The sequence below is a fragment of the Kogia breviceps genome, chromosome 4 (genome assembly GCF_026419965.1).
Source record: "Kogia breviceps isolate mKogBre1 chromosome 4, mKogBre1 haplotype 1, whole genome shotgun sequence".
Classification (NCBI taxonomy): Eukaryota; Metazoa; Chordata; class Mammalia; order Artiodactyla; family Physeteridae; genus Kogia; species Kogia breviceps.
Genome location: NC_081313.1, coordinates 169,456,522 through 169,478,136, shown reverse-complemented (window position 1 = coordinate 169,478,136; position 21,615 = coordinate 169,456,522). Strand labels below are relative to the sequence as shown.

The 21,615-nt window shown below is 48.5% G+C and overlaps 1 protein-coding gene across 1 annotated transcript in view; it reads left to right on the top strand.

Moving 5' to 3' along the window:
• Positions 1 to 2,398: 2,398 nt before the first annotated feature.
• The window catches only part of MED26 (mediator complex subunit 26), a 39,346-nt gene continuing 20,129 nt past the window's right edge, over positions 2,399 to 21,615 (top strand). Inside the window, exon 1 of the mRNA XM_059062722.2 lies at positions 2,399 to 2,809. Within this exon, the coding sequence (XP_058918705.1) occupies positions 2,738 to 2,809 (72 nt within the window). The 5' untranslated portion in view covers positions 2,399 to 2,737. The remainder of the gene's footprint in view (positions 2,810 to 21,615) is intronic.

Genomic DNA, 21,615 nt, shown 5'->3' with positions numbered 1-21,615 from the left:
TAGGAGGAGGAGTCCACTCCCAATCTGCCAAGCTTGGCTGAGGATGCTGGGCACTCAGGCCCCTGAAACTACCTTCCCTGCCACTCCCCACGGCAAGAGCAAGTCAGGGGTCAGAGCCACTTCCTCTCCCTTCCTCTTTGGGGGCCACCTTGCTAAGAGGTGAGGCATTCCAAGCACAAAAGATCTTGTCCTCTCAGGACAGTGGGGCTGGTGCTCTCTATCTAAATAATTTTAGGGACACATTGCCAGGGAAGAACCATTATAGCAAGAGGGTTTACTTCGAGCCCCAACTTTGCCATTTCAAGTATCTCTTCCTCAAAGCAAAAAGTCTGCTAGGTGAACTGCATTATCTACCCTGGACCTAAGAGAACTGCGAACATTTTCAAGACTCCCATTTAGTGGCTATCTGATTTAATCTTTATAAGCACCCTTTGTATATACGTTAAATGTGGAGTAAGACCACATATACTATATACAGAACTGTGTGTGCCCATGTGCATCCTCATGTGTATTTATATCTAATGAAGTACTTCATCTATTAAATATTTATTGAGCCCCCAGTGTGTGCCAGATCTGTGGAACTGAACTGCATAAACACTCTGGGTGTGTGTATACAGCTGCCATGTATTTGGATGAGACATTCATTCACTTATATCACATATATTTAATAAGCACTCCTCTATCTACTGGGGTCACGGAATCAGTGCCCTTGTGGAGCTCACAGTAATCTTAATGTTTCTTCTTAGTTTAAAAAGAGCAGGTAAATGGAGTGCTTTCCAGATCTTTCTTAAGTAACCTGACCCATGGGAAAAAAATTGCTTGTTTCTAAGTAACCCTTGATTTTAAAAATAATATATTGTATATCTGAGTCAGAAATTAAAAAGGGAGGCAGGACCGGAATATACTTGGGGGAGTGCTTGTTTATTTTGCTTGTCTGAAGTGAGATAAAGAATATCTCCAAGTGGGCTGGTTTCCAACCGGGACCATGTACACAAAGCACCTCATTCTAGCAGGGAGAGTGAGTAAATTAAAGAGAACTCTTTTGCCGGTATTTATTGGCTCCTACAAGTGTGATGTAAAACTTTTCACACGTGCAGAAGCAGGCAACCACAACCACGTGCGGAAGCCGCCGTTTTTGCAAATAAAAATGCTTCCCAGAAGCATGACAAATGCAAGACTAACAGGTGTAGCACAGATCCAAGGCGCACATGTGGTTCTCATCAGCTGCCTCTGTTTTAAATCTAGGCCTTCCTGTAACAACGAAAAAAGTTATTTCTTCCGAGGTTGCGGCTAATAATCCACTCAGCCTGTCTTTCTACCCCTTCGCATAACCGTATATTTAACAGAGCTTCCAGAGAGGAGACAGCAATGAAAGAAGGCAGTGAGGGGGCGGGGGGGAAGCCCTTAGACTTGACATTGAACAATTCTGGGTTTGACCTATAACTGTGGGTGACCTTGGGCCTCAGTTTCCTCCTTTATAAAGGAGGTTCAGGGAATGAGGGCTTCAATTTTCCAGCATCTCCACGCAAAGCAGGATGGAAGGGTCTTAAACCAGTGATTCTCAACAGGCGTCGGTTCTGCCAACCAGGGGACCTCTGGCAGTGACAGGAGACATTTTTGGTCGTTCCCAGCGGGGAAGGGGTGCTACTGGCATCTAGTGGGTAGAAACCAGGGATGCTGCTGAACATCCTGCAATGCACAAGACAGGCCCTACAACAGTGATCCGGCCCCAAATGTTACTGGTGCCCAGGTTGATAAACCCTGGCGTGGACACAGGTTTGCAACGTTGCTGGCAGCTCATAGTTTGGGGCTTTCCCGGCTTAGGGTAGCGGCTCCTCCGTGAGGCACTTTGCAGTCTCATGCTTTTGGGATCCTGGCCCTCGGTGCTGCAGACCCCCGGCTCGCATCCACGCCCTCTGGAGGGGCGGGGGCGGCAGCGTTCCTCTGCTCCTCAGTTGATCCGCGCACGGAATCAACAACGTAGACGTCTGCCTCCTGGCCCCCAGGAACGCAGATAGGCTGAGGAGGACCCCGGGCTCAGAAAACTTGGCAGCTCCTCCCACCCGCGACTCCCGTCACCTCCGTCAGAATGGGGAAAGCTTTTCTGCCCTAGGAGGGGGTCCTTCCGCTGTCCTCTCCGCCCCGCTGCCCTCAGGCGGCCACCCAAAGCGCCCGGGTTCAAGGACTCGCCGCGTATCGACCGTTTCCGTCGGAAACCTCGGCCCCCGCCCAGCTTGGGTGGGGGCGGGGCCTCCAGGCGGTGGCCGTTGCCCTGCCCAACCGCCTCCCAACGGCCCCTTTGGCCGGGCGGGGACAATGCGCCTGCGCGCGCATGCGTAGAGGCACGGGGCGGGGCCCGCGTGTGGCCCCGCCCAAGTTTGGCGTCTCTGCCCGCCCTATCTCCCAACCTCCTCAGCGTGGTGCCGACGCTGCGTGCGGCGCGGGTTACCCAGAGTGCTCCGCGCGGGGGCAGCTCACTGGAGTTTGGTTCTCGAGGCGGCGGCAGCAGCGGCGACGGCTCCGGCGGCTCCTCCTCCTCCTCTGGTGGCGGCGGCGCCCCGGGCCTGAGCCCCGGCCCCGGCTCCCCTCTCCGCCACCCCGCGCGCCCCCACCTCCCCCGGTGCCGCGGGGAACATGAGGCTCCGCTCCTGGAGGCCGGCGAGTGAGTGACCCCCGTCCGCCGCCTCAGCCCGCCCGCCCGCTGGCCCGGCCGCTCCCCCCCCGCCTCGCCCAGGCAATGACAGCGGCTCCGCCGTCTCCGCAGCAGATCAGGGACCGGCTGCTGCAGGCCATCGACCCCCAGAGCAACGTAAGTGTTCACCGCACGGGCTGGGGTGGAGGCCGCGTGGGCCCGGGACCCTCCCCCTCCATAGTGCCCCTCGCCCGCAGGGCTCCGGGGGACCCACCGGCCACCCACCTGCCCCCGAGGGCCGCTGCCATCCCGGCCTCTCGCTCCCCGGGCCCGGGCCGGGGTTGGTCGGGCAGCCCGGCGGCGCTCGGTACGTGAGGCCGAGGCTTTCGTGCGGCCTGGGCGGAGGGAGCAGATGGGAGCTGAGACCAGAGCTTTTTCTCCTCTGAGGCTCCAGCTCTACGACCCTTGTTGCTCCTGACGCAGCTCGCCCACCTCGCCCTTCCCGGGGGACCCGCGACCCCCGGGAAGCCCTCCCGGCGGGGGGGAGGAGAGGGGGGAAAGGCTGTGGAGCAACTGGTGTCCGGGGTATGCCTCGGGGAGCCGGTGCCGTTGGTGTCTTGGTCTTCTGGGTGATCAGGGAAGTCCTCTTTCTCTTTTCTCCCGTCTGAAAGCACCTTCCTGGCTTCGGAGGGAACCCCCATGGCCTGCTTTGCACCTAGCCGGGTGCCCAGGGCACTCGGAGAGTCCCTTTTGGTTCTGAGAGTGGACATGCCTTTGCCGGGTCTCTCTTGGGGTCCCTGCCGACGGAAGATGATCTTGTGGAGATTGGGATTCTTTCTGTTACCTTTCTGGGCCTAAGTACTCATTGCGTCTCAGACCAAGCCAGAGCCCCGCTTTTTGGTAGTGAATTAAAGGTGATTGTTTGCTCTCTCATTCCACCCAGAGCCCTCCGTCGGCTGTCTACGCCCTACCTGGGGTCCTAGCCTGTTGGCTTGTGACCTAGGCCATCAGGGTGTTGCTTTCTCAGGTGCTCCTCCACGGAGGCTACTGTTTGTGGAGGGATCTCCCCTGCCCCCCTCCGTGTGTGTAGGGAAAGGCTCATCGCGTTCTCATATTTTTTATGAGTGGTTTACGGCCATAGGGGTTATTTCCCCCTGTGACAGGAGCAATTCAGCAATGGGAAGATGTAGTAGCATCCATGTATGAGGTGAGCCTCTGCATTTCCTGGGAGACCAGGAAGTGGCCATTGAAACCACTTTTTAATGTGCTGGGGATGGAAGAAATAAACCATCTTGGACTTGGCTAGGTAACTTAGGTTTTTGTCACTATGGGGGCTTTTGCTTTTCCTTTACATGAGTTTGGCTGATTACTTTTAGCAGTAGGCTTTAGCCTAGCATTTTGGGAATAATTCATGTTGAAGTGTAAAATTCTGGCAGAAATAGAGTTATTTTTGTAAGACTCTGATTTCTGTATCACAAGTAATTCCGTCATTCCTGGTCTTCAGACCCCATTAAGATAGACTTGGTGGTACTTGTCTTTAAGAAATATTGTATACATTTTTGTTATGACGTTGGGGGTGGAGTAGGCACAGGCTATATAAAAACCTTGCAGAATTTTTGCAGAAACGGGTGCTGCAGCAATTCCCAAGACTGAAATATTAGAGGATAAAACAAGTGACTTGAAAAATGTAGCCTTGGTGACTTTTGCATCAGTGAGAGTGTAATTTCTTGAATTCCGTGTGCTTGTTTGCCTTCCGGAGAGTCTGAAAGGTTGCTGAGATATTAGCACTGATCCTTAACGCCACCTAGGAGAGCTTTGGGATCAGGAGGCGCTTTAACGGGCAGTCACCATGTTGTAGATTAGGTGGGGCAGTGACCTCAGGGGTTCCAGTGTTGTGTAAGGCTCTAATCTAAAGAGTTCCTAGGAGAACAGGAGGAAGAGAGGCCAAGCCCACGGTTGTGTTACGTGTCATGGAATGCACATTTCACGTGGCTTATTTGGGTGGACTCTTGTGATAGGTGTATGTAGAGTCCTACTAATATAAGTGTGGTGGATGAAATTGGGAAATTGTCTCTGAATATGAGTGGTGAGAAAGTGCCACCTTTAAATGCTGCTGTTGTCAGTGACATCCCTGAGTATTGTTATAAGCCATTTGTTTGACAGGAGTGTGGCTTGGAGCAAACCCCATATAGAAACTCAGAGCCGTGGAGGGATAGGTTGCTGGCAGAGATGGTGTGACCGTATTTCTGCAGCTTCTGTTGATTGACCTGGGCTCAGGTGAGAGCTAGGTGGCTCCAACCAGGCGGTGCCAGCACACAGCTGTTCTTCTCTTCTGCCTTGCCCAAGTAGGAACTCCACTTCTGTATAGTTAGTTGACACATATTTAAGATGCTCCTGGAAAATAAAAATGGGGACAGTGTTGAAGAGCCAACACTAAAATTAAACCTCTTCTGAGAGAAGTGACAGAGAATTGTGTCATGTAATGCTTACCTTTATGGGCATGCAAGTATGCTAACAAACTTAGCTTTTGCTTGAAAACTCAATGTCAGGCAGCTGACCTAATATCCACAAGTATCTGAAAATTTAGGGAAGTAACAAAGTAACACTTTCTGACCATCTCCCTGACAAAGGAGTTCTTAAGAGAAAAGTTGTTTCTTTGCTCTATATTCTAGCTTCTGGAGTATTTGAATATCTATAGCATCAGGCTCTGAGTTAATAATTTCTCTCAACTCAGTAATAAAGGAATTTCTGTACACTCCTTTTCAAAAAGCAACTAACGGTTTTTCAGAATAGTCGAAGCCTTACTCTTCTTGTGTATGGCAGCCCAGGGTGTTGAAAATGTTTCTTAAGTGCACTGTGTGCCTTTGTTCCAACTTAATCTTGTTTTGTTATGGATAAAGTTGAGGACTGTCTTACTCCTGCCCAGATATCAGAGTCAGTCCACCCAAGCATAATCTCATCAGCAAATGATTAGGTTCCCGTTTGTATGGGACACTCATTGTTTCACCAGAGTTCGGGCTTTGTCTTCCCTGTTTAGAGCAGAAGCGTTAAGTGTACTTTCTAAGTGCTGGTTAAACTGACTGAACCCTAGACTCCTTCTTGGGCTCTCCAGCAGGAAACCTCAGGAACTACTTTTCTTCTTCACTGTTCTGCAGACTTCAGGTGCCAAGGGGAGGTGACCAAGGGGCCTCTGCAGAGAGACACACGGGAAGGTTAATTTTCCCACCTAGGAATTTGAAGGTTAAGATACCACTTAGCTTCACTGGACTGCAGGTTCCTCATCTGCAAAGCGGGATTGGGAACTGGTGTATTTGCCCCATAAAGCTCCTTTCAGATCCAGGTTCAGATTCTGGAAGGCGCAACAGAGGCTAACATGAATTGTTGTTCTAAAAGTTTTTTCTTTTAATGCAAGGTACATTGTGTGAATTTTCTGAATAACAAACACTAACACACTTCTACACAGAGATGTATGCTTTACCTGATTTTATGCAGCAGAGTCTCCTGCTTTCTCCCAACAGCCTATAAAGGGAGGTGGGGTGAGTAGCCAGTCTCCCCTTTCTGCAGGTGCAGAAGCTGACATCATGACAGTACTGTTTAGTGAGTGTCTCCCATGGCCAGGAGAGGACAAGATGCCTTTGTTTCCTACTGACTTAATGTGAGGTGACTGCCCTACAGTTAGGGAGGGACTTAGCCAAAGTCATTAAGCGATAGTGCTTCCAACTTTAAACTCCACCATTCTGCTCTCAAACATGGAGAGGCAGCTTCAGAAGAGGCCAAGAAGGCAGCGTTCTTGAGCTGGTAAGAAAAGATGTGGGAGCCTCTTCTCTCCCACACAAGTTTATATGAGATTACAACTTGGGTTCGATTTACCTGTGATAGATCTTACAGGTTGATGACATTAGACAGCCTGTCCCGGAAACATCTTAAGGTTTCTGTCAGGGACACAGAATCCTGGGCCAGACCACACTGTGGTGTGGCAACTGCCAGCTGATGTGAAACTTTTCATGAGTCTTGTGTTCCAGCTTTCAAGATTATAGCACTTTTTATGTTAATTTAAAATGCCATTGATCCTGCAGAAAAGAGGAATCTTATAAGTTCTAAAATGGAAGACTATTAGTTCTGATTCTCATTAGTATATTAGAAGATATGAAATCTAAACATGTGGACTCTTCCTGATCACACTGGTTGCCCAAATTCAGTAACCTTCCTGTCTTTGCTCCTTTATGTCATGGCCAGGACATGTGAGGACAGCAGTGTGGCATTTTATGACTTTGGGAAGTAGGCAGGTAACAGTGTTAGTTGTGAAGCAGGTGTAAGACCTTGTTGTGATTCACTCTCTCCCTCAGAAGAAGGTGGACTTTACATTCCGTCTTCACGGAGGTCCTCAGAGGCGGCTCTCGTCAGGGTATGTTGTCCTGGCTGGAGGTCACAGAGGCCTAGGAGGACAGTCCAAGATCAGCTTATGGGAAGGGGTTTTTGTCCTGATACAGATATAAACAGGCACCATGGTCACCCGGGCTCATGATGCAGCTTCGTGTGGCAGCAGGACATGCCCTCGGGTGCCAAGCGTGGAGTTAGGTGAAGGAGGAGAGCTGTATTTACTTTGCCTCAGTTTTGGTGTCCATGTGAGTGTCTTCTCATATCGAGTTCTGGTTCATCCAGAACTGATTTAACCCAGCCCGACCTCTAGGTGACTGCCTCAGGGGGTCTCCTGCTTCCCCCCCTCCCCCCGCCGCCCCGCCACTGTAAACCACCTTCTGGAAGCTGGGGGCTCTGTCTCTCAGTAGAAGTCGTGCTTTTTCTTTTTATTCCTGGTGGTGGCTCTGGCCTGAGTCTGCCTGGGCCCTGTGGGGCCCACTAGCTGGTTGTCAGATTGGGTGACTGAGTTTGTGGCTCAGTGGCTGGCTGCATAGGCAGCGCATTTTCAGTCCAGCTTTGTGAGTGCCCACACTCAGAGCCCCTTCTCAAACTGCTCCTTTTCACTCTCCAGGCACATGAGTAGCACTGAGCAAGTATTGACACAGGGATTCCATGAACTGGTGAGCATTTCCTGAATAAGGAGGGCCTACCAATACTCCACATGCTGTGTTTAAAAGTACTCTCTGAATGAATTCTGGGTCTTGGGAGGCAATACACTTAGGTTTCAGTCACCAACTGATGCACACTGTTTATGGAGAAATATGGTAAAACTGGAAAAGGTGGCTCAGCAGTTGAATAAACATTTCTAGCAAGCATTTATGGTGCTGGATATGGAGGGTGCAGACCTGGGGATGCCCAGCTGCAACCCTCCAGGGACCTGGAGCAGGCATAGAGTGTGCACACAGATGGTCTGGGGTGGGGCAGCCTTACAGGGCTACAGCTCTGAGATCCAAGTGGAACAGTTCATGTGTCTTACTCAAAGATAGTTCAGAATTCTTAAGAGCGTGAAATGGCTTTCTAGAGTCATCATTTTTTTCCATCATTTGAGTTTTCAGAAGGAAAAGGAAGTCAGTTCTTTGTTTGTCTCTGACCTGAGGGGAATGGAGAGTTTGGAGGAGTTGGTAGCAAATCCTTGAACGGTTTGCCCTCTAAGCAATGGGATGGGAAGGGGGCAGGTGTCAGGCTCTGTGAAGGGCCTGGGGCTCGTTTCCAGTACTGGGGTTAGGTAGGCTCTGTGTGGCTTCCGGAGGAAAACCTAGGACTCGGAAGGCAGGAGTTCCTGGGAGGTAGGTACTGTTGCACTCGGGGGAGCTCTTGATTATTGTCAGAGCTGGCTTGAGAGTCCAGGGCCACCATGCCAGGTGGGCATGCAGACAGGACTGGGCCCTCAGATTCTTGACCTCTGAGTTCCTGGAGGTTCTGTGATTGTATATGGAGGCTGCTAAAAAGAAGGGTCGTGTCAGGTGATGTGCCACTTCCAGGCAGGTGGGGTTAAAAGCCTTCCAGTGCTCCTGGGACTGCAACAGAGTTTCCTGGATTCATCCATTGGAGGCTGTAAAATAAAGAGCTGCCGTTTACTGAGCACTTACTATATGCCAGGTATTGTGTAGAGTGCTTTGCATCCTTGGTGGTTCTCTGAACCACTCTTGCAAGTGAATGCTCCATCTTCATTTTAGGGGAGAGCAGAGGTTAAGTGATCTGTCCAGTGTCACAGAGGTGGATATGGGAAAGCTCTGGGCCCAAACCCAGTGCTGGTTGGCTCAGAAGCCGATGGGCTTAACAACAGTGTCCCACCTCCTACATAAGCAGTGCCCAGCATGAAAGTTGAACTCCAGTGCATCTTCTGAGGTTAACCTTAAATGTGAAGTGTTTTTAAACGTTAAGTTTTGCATTTCCATTTCCTTCCCATATCCTACCACCTTTCCCCCCTTAAAATCCTCTAGCCTAGTGGATCCTAACCTTTTTGGGTGTCAGGGTCCATTTTTATGATCAGGAACTTTCACATAGTACTTTAAGTAGCTGGTTTTTTGTTTTTGTTTTTGGAGAAAACTCAAGGACAGAAGCTACTCCTAATCCAGTAATGTTTTGAAATGAAGTTATAGCTTGTTGTCAAAATAGCATCTACTTAAACCTGGAAGCCAACTTTACTTGTATGTGTGTGACACCTAGGATCGAACCCTTTGTACTGCCTCTGGTTGGGGCCTCCTGTCGTCCCTACTGCTCTCCCTTTTCCAGAAACCTTTCCTGCTTTAATCCAAGATAGTCTCCTTCCGGCACTGTACATAACTTAAAAATCCTACATTCCTGCTGAGTATAGTTCTTGTTGAACACGTTTTCCATGGGATTGCAAGCTCCTTGCTGGCAGAGCATGAGTTACTCCCCAGGTATCCAGAACTTCTTCAGCAAATGGATGCTCAGATGCTTGTTGATCTTCCTGTGAAAAAGGCTGGTCTTCAGAGTCGGCTGTCAGCGCTTACTGAGCAGGTATGAGGTGCCAGCACTTTTCACCTTTAATCTGTACAGCAACCCTGGGAGGCAGGTACCAGTGCAGAAACTGAGGCTCAGCGGACACACAGCTAGAAGGGATGACACTAGGATTGGAACCTACCCACCCAGTCCTTAGCCACCTGCTGCTGCCTCCCATGTCACTCGAGAGAGGGCAGTGGGTACAAGGCAGGCATTCCACTCTCCTTTCTGGATTTGGATCCTTATGCTGGATTCATCTGTACAATGTTTTTATGCTTGTCCCAGAGGAAAGTTATACCTGAAATACTTTCTGCTTTCTCTTGAACTGGCTGAGGAAAAGGTGTGAAGTGTTTTTTCCTTTTTGTTTCTTGGCTGGCATTTTTCACCCCTGACAGAGAAGGTGGTTCTTGATCTTAGATTCCCTGGCTGTCTGTGATCCCTGGAGACACTGTTCAAATGCTACCTTGGGACCCTGTGTCCTTTTTTGGTCATGTGACAAATCAAACCCTTCCTGGGCATCCTCCTCTCCCGAGTTTCATTCGTCAAGGGCGAAAAAAATGGGTGATGCTTTCTCCAGGCCACATCCTGTAGTGGGTCAGCCTCATGGCTGCTGTGGAGACTCTAGTCACTTGTCCACTGTGTGCACAAAGTGATTTTGTAGGTGGCTGGCCTTGGCTCTGTGATGGGGGGTTCTGTGCAGAGAACTCAGCTGCACTGTGACTGTGGCTCACACCGAGAGGCCATTGGTGGCCTGGCAGCCCTCCTCCAGGTGCCAGTGGCCCGGCTGTCCTGCTTGTACCTTCAGCTCCTTCCCTTACCCACAGTCCGGTCAGATTTGGCTCCACATGGCGCCTGGCCCCGCAAGCTGGCTGCAGCTCTGCTTGCACACACCTGGGGGCTGGTTCTTCTTGTCCCCTTGATGCCTTACTTGGATATTCCTGCCTCCCTTATTCCACCTTAGCTCTCTTGACCCCTCTTTCCATCAGGTCCCTGGCCTAGCTTGGGTTGGGTCGTGGGGTGGTGGCCATGTCCGCTTTCCCCTGGGTGATCCCCAAGATAGCTACCTGTGTCCTCCTTCTTGAAGCCAGTCTTCCTGAAAGCCACTTCCAGTAAACACTTCCCAACTTTTTTTTTACCCCTCTTGGTGCACCTTGCATCTGTGCCAGGCAAATAGTTGGCAAGCTAGCTTTTTAGTGCTGCGAGGGTGGGGGGTGAGTGACACTAACGTGTAGGTATATAAACTAGGAAGAGTTTACCCTTTCTGCTCATTGTTTCACATTGTTTCCTTCAAGTGTTCAGTTAGATAGTTGCAGGCAGAGCACCTTTACTAATTCTTTTAACCCCTTTTCCGCAGAGGGAGGGTGGCACTGTGCTCATGACAGGAGCTTAAACGCAGAGGGGCTCACTGGCTTGTGTTACTTAAAGGCCCAGAAATGGGTCTCTTCTCAGGTGACGACCTAGCTTTACTCCCTCTCTCTGTTTTGCTTTTTGTTGTGTTGCCTTTGCATAGTGGGTGTCTTCTCCCCAGCCCCTGCAGCTTTGGGATTCACCCTCACTGACCATTATCCAGGGGCAGAAAGAGAAGTCACCTCTTTCCCAGAAGGCCCAGTAGACATTTCCCGGTGCCTTCTCTGGACTTTGATTGAAATAGCAGGCTGTGTTCGTTGGTTCACCCCTGAATCTGGGCATGGTATTAGTTTCACCCAGACTGACCCAGAGTAGAGGGGATGCCCCCAAGAAACATTAGGTCCTGTTAATGGGAGAATGGGGTGGGGAGTGGGCTGGTGGTGACCCCTCAGTGAGTGCTGGTTTAGTCACCTCTTTGATATGATAGCGCCTTCAAATAGTTAGGCGCCATGCTAGGCCTGGGAGACTTGGGTCCAGATGACAGAATGGATGTAACTGAAATATGAGGTCTGGCGTAAGCAACGGGATTGTTTGGATGGCGTCACATCACAGCCAGGGTTCTAAGTACCCACTCTTCCTGGTTGAACTGCAGACTCTGATTTGCCTATAGTCACACTTGGGTACCTTGTCTTAGTGCAGGTGCTAGGTTGCAGCTTCTGACCCTATCCTGGGCTAAGGAGCCCTTTAGGAGTCCAGGAGAGCCTCACCATAGCACTGCTGATTCTCCTGTCCCCATCACCTCTCCTGATGCTGCAGTAACTGCCTGGATGAGCCTGGGTGGAAGGAGACAGTGCCTGTGACCCAGGCAGGAGCCGAGTTCTCCGGACTTCTGTTCTCTTGGGCTCAGAGGTATGGATGATTACTCGGAGGTCTGGTCCGAGCTGATTGTCTTGCCCATTTCCTCTTGTCTGTACCCCCCGTCCCGTCGTCGTCCTCGTCCCCTCACCCCCCCACCCCCCACCCCCCGCTTACCAGAAACTGGTACCTGCATTTCTTTCCCTTAGGTTAACTGAAATGCATTGGGTCAGGTGATCTTTCGTGTCCCTTCATTTTTCCCTTCCATTCTGGGGGGCTCTAGGCAAGCACCCGAAATTGGTGATGTCTGCTCCCCATTTGCTGGATGCTGGCAGCCTGGCAGTGGCAGATGTGGGCCACATGTTACATTTTAGACGTGTCTGGGGGCGAGGAGGTTTGTGAATGGTTATTTCACTTTCACTTCTGTTTTAAAGGAGCTTCTTATTCTTAAGCATTTAAAGTTCTCCCTTTGAAGGTTGGTCAACAGGCCAAAGCTTCCACTGAGTGCAGCAGCCTCACTTCTCACCAAAGGGCAAAAGTATCACCCTCCCAAGTGTTGTGAGCTCATCCTGCATTCGCTTGTAACCTTTCTCCTCTCACCACTGAGTCAAAGTACTGTTTGGGATTGAAATTGGAGTGGGAGAACCGAGAGAGAAACTGTTCTTTTTTTTTTTTTTTGTCCTCAGCATTGTGTGTGTCTGTGTGTCTTGTGGATGGACTTCTTCCACATGGCGGGAAATGTAGCAGCTCTGGGATTTGAACTTTTGAAAGCTAGGACATGATCAAAAAAGGATTCACTGACTTGCTTCCAGTTTGAAAACTCCTGGAGAATCACTCCAGCTTGGCTTGGGGGTAGGGTGAAAGGGGCTTTGTAAGAAAATGACAGTGCCCTCAAGAAGTCAGGGAGGAGCTTGCAGAAGAAGCAGGGTCTGTTGTGCAGACAGAAGCAGTAGGTGTCCGTAGACTGCTATAGCCCTCCCATGTGGCGGGACAAAAACAATGAGGTCTGGGCCGGGAAGGTGGGGACTGTCTTAGGGTTTCTGTTGAACCTGCTTGTCAGCCCCACTCAGAGTTAGGGGAGCAGGAATCTGCATGTTGCCCTGGGGATGATTCTCCTGTGTCAGTACAGTGGGCATGGTTTTTTGTACTGTTGGTGGTGGGCTCCCCCAAGTTGGGGAAATAGGAAGTGGCATCATCTGCTTTGTAAGATGAGCCAACAACCTTGGGCATGAGGATGCCCTTATGCTTGTCACTCCAGGCTGTCTACCTGGGTCATCGTGCTGTCCTCAGTGGCCTGCCTCAGGGTGAGTGCTGAATGCATCTCCTTGGGAACGAAGCAAGCCTGAGGCCTAACACTGAGTGGTTCCCATTGTCCCCTGGCTCCCTGTACCTTACTGCATTGGCCTTTCCGCTCTCTCCAAACCTCATGCCCACGGTGCCTCCTTCCCCTTGAGTATTTTGGCTTTGCTTTGGGGACCCCTGTCTGGCCTTTAAGACTTTCCCCGGGTATTCTCACCATGGCTTCCAGCAGTGCCTGGGCCCTTGCAGTCCAGCTGACTGCTGCCCTCGGCATGCTGTGCTGTTGGTTGGTGGTGCCACAACTGACTGCTCAGCTGGCCACCTCCCTTGGTTGCCCCATTCCTACAAGCAGGATCACTAGGGAGATGTAGCTGCTTTCCAGCCAGTCCCCTGTGTCCTGATCTTGCTTCTGTGCCGGCCCCAGAGTGAGTGTCCAAAAACAGACTGGGATGTTTCACCTCCTCTGTTGGGGCCATGTGGCTGACTGGGTAACATGTGAGCTCTGTAGGTGACCTAGTGAAGAAGACAGTCTTTCTCCGGGTAGAAAATTTGGGCTTTAGAGTTGAGCAGAACTAATTTGGTATCTTGACTGCTGTTCACCTTGTAGCTTTGGAAGAGGTTAGGTTTGTAGCCTTAATTTTCTCAGGAGGATGTACATACACTGCTTAGGAAAGCTGTTGAGAGTAGGATGTGGTCCCTGGCCTGAAGCATCTTGGATGTTGATGTGTGCGTGATAGCGAACAAACTTGGTGGGAAGCTCACCCAGCTCCCATCCCCTATTTCCCCCTCCCTCCCTCTGGTCCATGCCCATTGGATACTTAGTGATTGGGGTCTAGCCAATCATAGGGCTGCGTCTTGGCCAGTGATTGGTTCAGGGATGGACCTGTGGCCATCTGAAAGTTTTAGTTGGGGTAGTTGGAGGAGACTTGAATGGGGAAGGATGTGAGCAGGTTGCTGCTAGGGTCTGCTGCCTAGGGACAGCCTGCTCAGGAGTGAGACTGGCCCAGAGGGATGGGGAGGAATAAGTTGCCTGGGCCCAGCTGGCCCTAGGTGAGTCAATGGCTTCTTTTCTTGATGAAGCCCATTTGAACTGGCTTTTCTGTCACTTGCAACCAGGAGAGTCATCTGAGCACATTATGCCCTAGCCTCTGGCTCAGGCATCCTCTCTCCTCCCCTGCTCCAGCCGCACTCAGCTGCTCATCAGCTCCTGACCCGCTGTTACATCCCCACCTGGGTGGCCTGCCCTCCCTCTATTCTCCCTCCTTCCTCCCCTTCCTACCTGCCTCTCTGGGCTCCAGGTCCGGCATGCCTTTCCCAACAAGCCCAGTGCCAGCTGTCCCAGGAGCACTGTCTTCTGACTGTTCTGGCATCCTGGTCTGATCTTGCCCACCTTTTAACTTGTCTGACATGCCTGTGTCTGCCCCACCCCGTTCTTTTGCTGATGTATAGTTCATTCTGTTAGGGCCAATAACTAGTTTATTGTGGATCCATCTCTGATTTCAAGCTGTGGGTAAGCGCAAGCAGTGCCTCTTCTGGGAGGACCAAGCTGGGTTCGGGGTAAGAAAGAGTTCAAGTTTGGTGGGGACTGGGCAGGGCAGCTGCTTGGCTTACTAGTATTGGGGTTGGGATGGCTGGTTCCCTGGAGGATGCCCCCCTCCTGTGATGGCTGCTTGGCCCTCTCCAGACCTCAGCCTTTTGGAGTTCCTCCTGTGGTGCATCAGTTCCCTTGGAGCCATAGTGGCATGATCAGCACTGAGGCATTGAGCCTGTCCTGTGTGTGTCACTCAGTTTTAGGGAGTCGAGATCTAGAGGCTGGAGACAGAACGCAGGAAGTGGGGGAGGTGGGCAGATACAGGTTTCGCAGCACTTGCCTAGCCCCTCTCTGTGGTGTGACAAATCCCTCAGGCCCAGCCCCCCCAGGAGTGCACATGCCTCCTTCCTCCTTCGGGCCAGGCCTGGACTCCCCCTAAAAGAGTCCCCCAGGTCTGGACTCCCCCTAAAAGAAGGCTCTGAACCCTGAACCCCAGCTGTTCTGTGAGAGCAGCAGCTCCAGGTCCTACTTGGTTGCTTCCACCTGAGTGGCCTCAGGGTGAATCACTTAGTGTCTCTGGGCCTTAGTGTCTTTATCTGTGATATGTGGCTCTTGGTGCCATCACCTGGTGGTGTCATCCTAAGGGGCTGAGCATGTTAGGTGCCTGGTGCCGTGTCTGACTTGGTTTAGTCACCTAGGTGAGGGAGCTGATACTGTTTCTCTGTTAAAGATGAGGAAAAGGGGCTTCCCTGGTGGCGCAGTGGTTGAGAGTCCGCCTGCCGATGCAGGGGACACGGGTTGGTGCCCCGGTCCGGGAAGATCCCACATGCCACGGAGTGAGCGGCTGGGCCCGTGAGCCATGGCCACTGGGCCTGTGCGTCCGAAGCCTGTGCTCCATGACGGGAGAGGCCACAACAGTGAGAGGTCTGTGTACCGGAAAAAAAAAAAAAAAAAAAAAAAATATGAGGAAAAGAGTGAGGGAGGTTGTCCTTACGTGAGGCCTTGCAGCTGGAAGGAGCAGATTTTAATCCTATTAGTGGGTAATAGACCTGCAGGTGAAGTTCAGCATGGAGGGACTGGATGTCATTCAATCTAATGAGCAACCCTTAACAAATCAAGTGTTCAGTGTCTTTTGGCATCATCTTTATAAGGGTTATCTCTCTCTTTGTAAGGACTTTATCTTTGGACCATAACAGAAGCAGGAGGACAGCAGCAACTCTTATCATATGCTCATTCTGTGCCAGGTATTATACCATTTAATAGATGAGTCTAAGGTTTAGCCAGGGTAAGTAGCTGGCCACCGCACAGCTGACCTCAGAGCCTTTGCTTTTCTTAGGAGGCAACACTGCGCCCACTGCAGGGAGGAGAGGGGACTGCAAAAATCCCTGCTGAGCTCTTTCCTTCCTGGCTGAGCACTGCTGCTGATGGAGATGGTCTCTGCCTGCCCTGTTCTGTATGGTAGCCACAGCCACATGTGGCTAGTGAGCACCTAATGCGTGGGTGGTACACCAAGGAATTCACTTTAAAATTTCTATTTAATTTTAATGCCTACCTGAATTGGACAGCGTGCTTCCAGGGCCTCATCGCTTGTGCTTTGGGTAAGAGCTGGGGCCTGTGCTGTGTTTTTCCACGTGGGGAGTTGGGTAGCATGGGGGTGCAGAGTACGGCCCCTGTCCCCTTCCAGCGACCCTCAAGTCTTGACCCCTCCCCTGTCACACAGCCTGGTTTCTCTGATATCTCTGGGCCCGGTGAGCCATGTCAGCTCCATTCATGAGGTCTTGTCTCATGGAGAAGAAAGGCTTCTTCTCATTTCTTAAGTACAGGTTGATGAATGCGAAATCCTCTGAGCCTCCCCCCATATGAAAAAGATAAACGGATGGCCAGAAAGAAAGGGAGGGAGGGAGGGAGGGAGGGAGGAAGAAAAGTATTTCATATGCAGGGGTTTTGGAGTTCAAATCTATATAGCTCTGTTTCTGAGATGTTTGTCCTTGAACACATTACATCAGATATTGCTGGCAATCTGTCAGACTTGCTGTCCTCTATAAAGTGAAGACAAGCCCTACCCTACTGAATGGTTAAATAATGCCTGAAGGGAAGTTGCTGGGTTCATCGTAGACACTGAACACATGTAAGTCCCCTCCCTGCTTTTCTTGGGGGTTGGGGGCGGAGGCAGTTACTCCCTGGATGAGTTTGTAGATATTTAACTGTGGTTTTCACAGATGGTATTTTTTGCCAAAGATAGTCTTCCTTTTAGTGTGAGCAATTACCAGACAACATTGCATAATTTTGCACATTTCTGAAAGCTCCCTAGGGGGAAGCAGGAAGAAATTGGTTGTAGAACAAAATCCCACACTTGTAGAAGGAGAAGCACACTTTGGAAGAGGTGCTTGGGTTGGAACTCGCAACCAGGTTTACAACCTGCCTGAACTTCTCCGAATCCCTCTGTATTGTGGTTGCAGACTGGGGAGGGGAGGGATCAAAATACAGATTTGTGTGTGTGCGCAAAATCGCCTTTAGGAAGCAGTGCTCTTTTGGTATGGAGAACTTACTCAGAACTAAGAATCACAAGCTCCCAGAGACATCACCAGACAGAGAAATGTTGATGAGATTAATAATCAGAAAATATACCTCATATTCAAATATGTGGGCAAAAATTGTTCTTGGCAGGTAATCAAGACGGCGTTAAACTGTCCTGTTGCTATTTTATATCTCCTAGAGCATCTCCCACTCTACCCACCTCATCCCACAGCAACCTGCTGCAGGACCCAGGAGCAACTTCATACTTCACCCTTTTGGAAAATATTTACATGGCAGGAGGCATAGCCATGGTCACATCCTTTGATCGGGTCATTTTACTCTTGGAAGGCCTCTCCTGTTGTGGAGCACGGGCTCCGGACGCACAGGCTCAGCGGCCATGGCTCATGGGCCCAGCCGCTCCGCGGCATGTAGGATCTTCCCAGACCGGGACACGAACCCGTGTCCCCTGCATCGGCAGGCGGACTCTCAACCACTGCGCCACCAGGGAAGCCCCATGGTCATTTTTAATAACAATGTTAATATATTTATGTAATAATAATTTTTAATATCATTAATTAAATGGCATGGGAGAGGCTTAGGAAACATGGTATATCCAGAGTCAAATAGCATAGAGCTGTGAAGAATGATCCTGCAGGCTCTGTAGAAAAATGGACAAGCCTTGCCATGATGAAGAAAAGGAGCATTTTTTTGTCAGCCTTGCATGACTAGAAAAGGCACAAAAACTAGAACTTGGGGTAAAATGGGAAGCATTTGTATTGGGGCAGTAGGAACGGTTTTTGTTTTTCCTGTGCTCCATTGTTTTTTCAATTAAACTGTAAAAAATTGAAAATAAAAGTAGATTGATTTAGCCTGAAGAGCACTCGAACTATTGAGAGCAATCAGATGTGGAGTGGATCGTGGGGCCTCTGTGTACTGAAGCCAGTGGAGAGGAGAGGATTATTTCCTCTCTCATGCCTTTCTGGGAGACTCAGAGCAGGGGTGTGCAACTCTTTACCCCAGTCGTATTTTTCATGCTCTCAGAGCACTGGAGTCCAGCCTCCCAGGACAGAGAGGATGTGCAGGACTCTTTTTAAAATTTTATTTATTTATTTTATTCTAATTAATTAATTAATGGCTGCATTGGGTCTGTTGCTGCACGCGGCTTTCTCTAGTTGCAGCAAGCAGGGACTACTCTTTGTTGTGGTGCTCGGGCTTCTCATCGCAGTGGCTTCTCCTGTTGTGGAGCACGGGCTCTAGGTGCGTGGGCTTCAGTAGTTATGGCACGTGGGCTCAGTAGTTGTGGCTCACTGGTCTAGAGCACAGGCTCAGTAGTTGGGGCGCACGGACTTAGTTGCTCCATGGCATGTGAGATCTTCCCAGACCAGGGCTCGAACCCGTGTTCCCTGCATATTGGCAGGCAGATTCTTAACCACTGCGCCAGGAAGTCTTGTGCAGGACTCTTGAGTTTTCATTGCAGTCAGTGCGGCCATAACTGTGGCCCTGTTAAAGCCCCGGCATCATCCGTTCCCCCTGCTTTTCTCCACCTTAGTACATCCAGTCTATCTGTAAGTCCTGGTGGCTCTACTACCAAAATGTATATTCTCCCTTCATCCTCTTTTCTCCATCTCTTGTCCAAGCCTGGCCATCACCCTCTTGGAACACTTCCCTCTTGCCCCTTCCAAACCAATATCAGATCACATTATTCGCTTAAGATCCCATATGATTAGAATAGACATCCCCTCTCCTTATTGTCATGATCTACAGGTGCTATGTGACTTGGACCCTTCTTTCCTTTCTCATCTCAGTTTATACTTCCCTCTCCCTCATTCATGACTGTGCACATCTGCTACCCAGATCTGTGACCTCAGATTCCTTCAGGCTTCTGTAAAGAGCCCCATCCCCTCCCTGCTGTCACACTGCCTGTCTCCAGACTACATGTGTTCATGGCACACATAGGAAATAGGGCGTCCCGGCAGGGCACTGGGAAACTAGAAGTGGGAGTGGGGGTACGAGCAGTACATTTCTTCAGTATAGTTATGAGAAAAGTAAAATGTAAAGTGTTAGGGAATGTATTAAATATTGAACTTCTGTTGACTTTCCAAGTAACTATTGATTTTCATAAAAGGGAGCACTGTGTACATGAACGTAACTTCTTAATGTTAGGTGGGTTTTTTTGGTTTGTTTTTGCTTGACTTTGATAATCACCATGGAGAAATTCAGTTTGCATGCAGAGATGATAAAACTTAGAACCATTTTTTAGTAAACCGTAATTTATAAGAGTTGGTATCTAAAGAATCCAGGTTCTTTCCTCTTTTCACTTATATGTAATGTTGAATTACAGTAATGCAAATGGATTTTAGTTTCATTCAAACTTTATTTCAAGCACTTTGAAGTAATGAAGAAATCTGATTTACTCTAGTGGTGTGCCCATAAATGTTTGACAGCTGGCTCTCCAGGAAAAAAAAAAAGTATGCCTATACACACATAATTTATAAATTATACTGATAGAAAGGATAGGTAGCAGACAATTTACGAATAATAATGAAACACAACACTTTATTGTCAATTTGATGTAGTCAGTTGTTTCTCACAGACTGCTTTCCTTGTTTTTTGCTGAACTTTTGTATCTATAATCAGCTTATGAGTGTAGTCCTGACATGAATGTTGACTGATAGTTTTTATGTTAATGAGTCAAGTAATGTCTTAGTGAATCAGAAAAGAGTTTTCAAATACTGGAAGAATATTTCCTCATCGTTTGTGCTATTCCTAATGTAACAGCTACAGGCATGACACACTTTTAAGTTTAATCTGCATAATCAATATTTTCTTAAGTCTAAACCCCAGGAGTTGGTGAACTATTTCTGTAAAGGGCCAGATAGTAAATATTTTCAGCTTTATAGACCATACAGTCTCTGTCACAACTCTGCCTTTATGCATAGCACAGAAGCAGCCATAGACAATTTGTAAACAAATGAATGTGGCTGTATTCCAGTAAAACTTTATATTCACTTCACCTCAATAAAAAATATATAAAATGAAATTTTAAAACTCTTTACAAAAACAGGCATTGGGCTGGATACAGCCCAGGAGTCTACAGAGGCCACCAACCTGACAATAAATCAAGCCCTGATTTGTAGTGTGTACCAATTTCCATGGTATAAATACTTCCACTATGTCTGATTTCAAGCTGCTAACATGATGTCTGTCACCAAATGTGGAGTTGGGAAGAGATGCCTCAGAAGTACACCATTTTCACCATGAAGATATAGTAGTCATGAATAAACTCAGAAACCTAGATAATAGTAAATGTGAGAAAATAAGTAAGAAGTGATGAAGTTTGAGTATTTTATCACCTTTGTTTTCAGTATAACTTATTTTATACAGTTTCTGTCATTGCATTTTCTTTAAGTTAAAAAATCTTTTATACTTTAAAAAAATTGAAGTATAGTTAATTTACAATGTGTTAGTTTCAAGTGTACAGCAAAGTGGTTCAGTTATATATATGTGTATATATATATATCTGTTTTCATATTCTTTTCCATTATGTTATTACAAGATATTGAGTATAGTTCCCTGTGCTATACAGTAGGTCCTTGTTGTTTACCTATTTTATGTATAGTAGTATGTATATATTAAACCCAAACTTCTAATTTATCCCTCTTCCCCTTTCCCCTTTGGTAACCATAAGTTTGTTTTCTATGTCTGTGAGTCTTTCTGTTTTGTAAATAAGTTCATTTGCCTCGTTTTTTTTTTAGATTCCACATGTAAGTGATATCATATGATATTTAAATTTTTCAGCCATTTTATATATATATAACACTGAATCACTTTGCTGTATACCTAAAACTAACACAACATTGTAAATCAACTATACATCAATTAAATATATATATATATCCAAATGAAGATGCCCTTGAGAAGTAAAAGGGAGTGCTAAAAGTGAATTACCTTAAACAATTTTTGACCACAAATGGTTTATTAAAAAGCAATAAAAATTCATTTAAAAACTATTTTTAATAAAATTCTGAAACTTTGTTTAAAAGATGAAAAATCTAGGACACATGCTAAAATGGATAGGATGCCAAGTTAACTAGGACAGTGGTCACCCCAGACCTCAGGAATATGGCAGTAGAAGTAAGGCAGAGGTAGTGTCCATCCTTGCTGCTCAGAGGAACATCTCAAGTGATATTTATTTCAACCAGAATCTTCGTCAAATGAAATATAAGTCATTCCTGCTCCTTGGGCACTATGTCTGCTTTCGTGTGTTGGTGCCTTTGTTTTTCAGGAACTAAACATAAAGCTTACAAGTACCAACTCTGGAGCCAGACTGCCTGCACCTGATCCTGGCTCTGTCCCTTATCTGTGCAGCCTTGGGCAAGTTACCTAACATCTTGGAGTGTCACTGCCCTTATACAGAAAACGAGGGAAGTAATAATACCTATCTCTCGAGGTGGTTTTGAAGATTAAATGAGTTAATACACTTCACAGGTCTAGAACAGCACCTGGCACACGGACCTGCTTGCGCAGTTTCAATGCTATTAGTGTCTAC